General features: G+C 36.8%; 1 protein-coding gene across 1 annotated transcript; it reads right to left on the reverse strand.

Annotated features, from left to right (window-relative positions):
• Positions 1–320: 320 nt before the first annotated feature.
• Positions 321–3,653, reverse strand: LOC144546869 (indole-3-pyruvate monooxygenase YUCCA2-like). Its single transcript, XM_078295455.1, has 4 exons — positions 2,857–3,653; positions 1,253–1,501; positions 1,022–1,144; positions 321–722 (listed from the first exon to the last, which is right to left on the reverse strand). Exons 1-4 carry the CDS (start codon positions 3,625–3,627, stop codon positions 528–530), a joined length of 1,338 nt encoding a protein of 445 aa, XP_078151581.1. The 5' UTR covers positions 3,628–3,653; the 3' UTR covers positions 321–527.
• Between the last annotated feature and the right edge of the window lie 243 nt (positions 3,654–3,896).

A 3,896-nucleotide genomic window follows, 5' to 3' on the forward strand; every position in this document is an offset into this window, starting at 1 on the left:
TTCGACTAGGACAAGTGATAATAGAAGAATTTCACTATTGGGAGAAATATTTCTTAGAGAACTATGGATTATGGAACTGACCTCCAAAAGAAAAAAAAATATGTAACCATAATAATTACAGAATGATGGGGAAACAAAGGAATGCTGGTACTACTCTGCTCTGGTCACCAAACAAACAAGGAATTAATATTTTAAGATCTTTCAAACAAATCTTTGAGGAGACATGATATATTGGTCATGAAATTGAGGTAAAGTAAAGAGAAATCACTGATACAGTGGGGACTCAGTTGTCATATATAATTCACATCTATCCTAGCTAATACATTACCATATTATAACACATTACAACTCTAGACCTAAAGAAAAACAACTCCTTTACGTCATTGGTTAATTAGTCAAAGCCAAAGATAAAATAAAAAATTGACAAAAATACAAAACCATCTACATAAGTCATATTCCCATTATCTTCTCCTAATGCAAGCTATAGTTAAATATATGTCATTCCCGCGTTGTTAAAGCAAGATGCTTCAGTAGTTATATTGATATCTCTCTGCTCTCTTCCATAATATTTCTATATCTTGTGCAATCCTTGTGGCATCCATGGAGGCACCCATCAGTCCCCGCCGTGTGAATCCTACAGCATAAAGTCCCATTTCACCTTTCCATCCATTTGGAAACGGTTTCCTTGGTAACCCGTCAGTTTCTGAGAACATTTCTGTTTCCTGCAAAGTTAAAGGAAAAATTCATTTAAAATCAGAAAATGAGGCATTAAGTCTAAGATCTCATGCTTTGAATTTATCAACATAATTTGATTTTCGAGAACAGAGGTTGCAAAATTGTTATATGATACTTATGCATAGAGATCAACTATACTGAACATACTGCAAAATGGGTACCTTAGCCACTCAGCTACAATACTCAATTCTCTCAAGTATAATTTAAGTACACAAATCTACCAGGCTTCCAATTGAGCTCTTACAAAAATAAAATAAGATGATACATTTTTTTTTCATTATCATACCTTTAACCAGAGGGGTACATTACTTTTATACCCAGTTGCTAGAATGACTGCATCAAACTCCTCTGATTGCCCGTCTACAAACTCCACTCTTTTCCCCGCAAATTTAGACACAGCCAATTTAACCTATGAAGAACAAACATCTCAATTTCAGAATTAACTTAAGCAAATTAAGTACGATATATGTAGTTAGAACTTAGAATCATATTATTTCATAGGTAATAGACTGTCTACCTTGATGTCCCCTGATTTGATCCTTGATAGCGTGCCTACATCAAGAACAGGAGTCTTTCCAGTTACTGATTTGAGCTCAAGGGGCCCGATGTTTGGTCTCTTGAGCCCGAATCGGGCTGTGTTGCCGAGCATGAACCATGAGATAAGTAATAAAAAGCGATCGACCCACCTAACGGGGAACCATTTTAGAAGCCACATAGAGAGCCCAAAGGTAGATTGACCTAGCATTTCCCTAGGAAGTACGTGTACCTGGCATATGTAAGATGGTACCAATCAGCAAAATGTCTTCCATTTTGTTTATTCATTAGATATTATATGCATGATGGAGGAAAAGATATTTGTCAGGTTCATAATATTTTCCTAAAAAAATATTTACTTTCATGCTGGAATATGTAATTACTAAAGTAAACATTTGAAATGTTATCCAATACCAAATGGGAATTTATTGATTCTTTCAGGCCATCAACTTTTTACAACCTTTTTTCTGTGTCTCTACCGGCTGTTACTAAATCGGAAAGGGTTAGGACGTAAAAGCACTTGAAAATTAAATAGGAAAGAAATAAGGATACATGTGGGCTGATGATTGGTAGAGAGATGTTCTTTGAAACTGGTACAGAAATTAGGCCCAAAATAATGCTCCAACTAAGATTTGCTTTTTGCATGTTAATACAGGCCACTACTTTTGTGCGGCGGCAGCTTCTATCTTTTGTTGGAACAAAGCCTAATTATTCTCTTATATCCTCTCATGATTTTATAATCATGCTTTGCATTAAACTTTGAATAAGAGTGACAAAAAGGTACAATATCTTAGCACAAAGCAAGGTTCTTATGGAACTTCATGTACATTAATTAATGACATGATAGACTGTGCTTCAATTGTGGTGTTTGGGCCCCACAGTTGATGTGTATATTTCAAATTCAAAGCATAGAACTACTGTGAATTATTTTGCACTGGCTTTTTAAGGTAACTAATGTTACAACTCTGGTAAAGGAAAATACATGATGGTTGGTTATGAAAGGGAGAAAAACAGAGGAATGGGATTTAACCTATACCTATTAAAATAGAAATTTAAATCGGTCCCCTATAAAATCACCAGTGTAAATATCATTAATAGGAACAATATTTTAATTTTAGAGACTTAGTGGAAAATGAATTTTGAGCCTCTGAATTTGGTTTAAAATAAACCAAGCAATTGCTCTAAAATCTTAGGTGCAGGAATAAACAAATTTAGTTCATTTGTATTTAATAAATTATTTAGACCAGTACTTTCTCAATCCATCTCCACAGAATCTTTCTTTCTAGGCGTGAATGTTGCTTGGTCATTGAATGAACATTATTAATTTGTGCTTATTTAATATATGTTCACAGGATGGGAATGCATGTAAAACCCTAGTCACTCTTTTAATCCCTGACTTTCGGTGTAGACCACTAAAGGCTGGTCAATAGGCTTTCATTACCATCCAAAAGTAGCAAAAGAGACCACCTAAGTTCAAAACGCTGACACTAACACTAACACTAAATTGAGCATGACTTTTATTTAGTAAAATAATATAAATTAAATGATATATAATGAACTGAAACTTAATTTGTAAGAAGGACGCACCGTATCTCTGACGACAATATGTGGGTGCGCATTGTGATTGCACAAGTCTAAACAAACCTCCATGCCAGAGTTGCCACTTCCAACCACAAGAACTCTCTTTCCTCCGAAATATTGACCGCTCTTATACATACTTGTATGCACCACCGGCCCAGAAAAGCCCGTCAACCCCTCGATCTCCGGTGTCACTATCTCTGCATTCTCCCCAGTTGCAACAATTAACCACCGGCATATATATTCTACTTCCTCATTTTTAGGCCCAATCGTATGCACTCTCCACAGACCTATGGTTTTCTCATACTCTGCACTAGATACTGATCGGTTAAACAAAGGATTTATACCAAATTGTTTTGCATAGGCCTCAAGGTACAGAATAAACTGCTTTTTTGATGGATAAGGCGGGAAGTCAAATGGGAAAGGCATGAGAGGGAGTTCACAAAATTTCTTCGGGAGATGGAGACTAAGCCTATCGTATGTTTTATGTTGCCATAGAGAAGCTATACAATCTGATCGCTCGAGAATTAAGCTAGGGATGCCCTTTTCTTTCAAGCAAGCAGCAACTGCCAGACCTGATGGTCCCGCTCCTACTACAATAGGTCCCGGCACTGTGATGCATCGTTTCGGGCTACTTCTTGTAGCGGTGGATGGTACTGACATGCTGAGATTCTCACTTGTTTGGGGGTATTCTTTCAAGAAAAGTGGGTCATGGATTCTTTTGCCTTCATATTCTCTCCTAGGATCCATGGGTTGCATGTCAAGAAATAGCATGCACATGCATGTACAATGAAAGTTGGGGCAGGGTTGTGAGATATATAGAGAGAGAAAGAGAGGTGGAGGATAGAGCACAGAGATATAGGGCTAAGATGGTGGTGCATTTATAGTGACTTTTGGCACTGACCCGTGTAATTGCGAGAGAGGGGGGGTCCAAAGTGTTTTAAAAGTTGCTTTAAAAGATTTTTAAGAACACATAGCTATTACATAACAAGATACATGACAGTAGGCAAGGCGCACATGAGATTCTTAGATCTATATATCAAGCTATA

The sequence above is a fragment of the Carex rostrata genome, chromosome 30 (assembly GCF_964058835.1).
Source record: "Carex rostrata chromosome 30, lpCarRost1.2, whole genome shotgun sequence".
NCBI lineage: Eukaryota > Viridiplantae > Streptophyta > Magnoliopsida > Poales > Cyperaceae > Carex > Carex rostrata.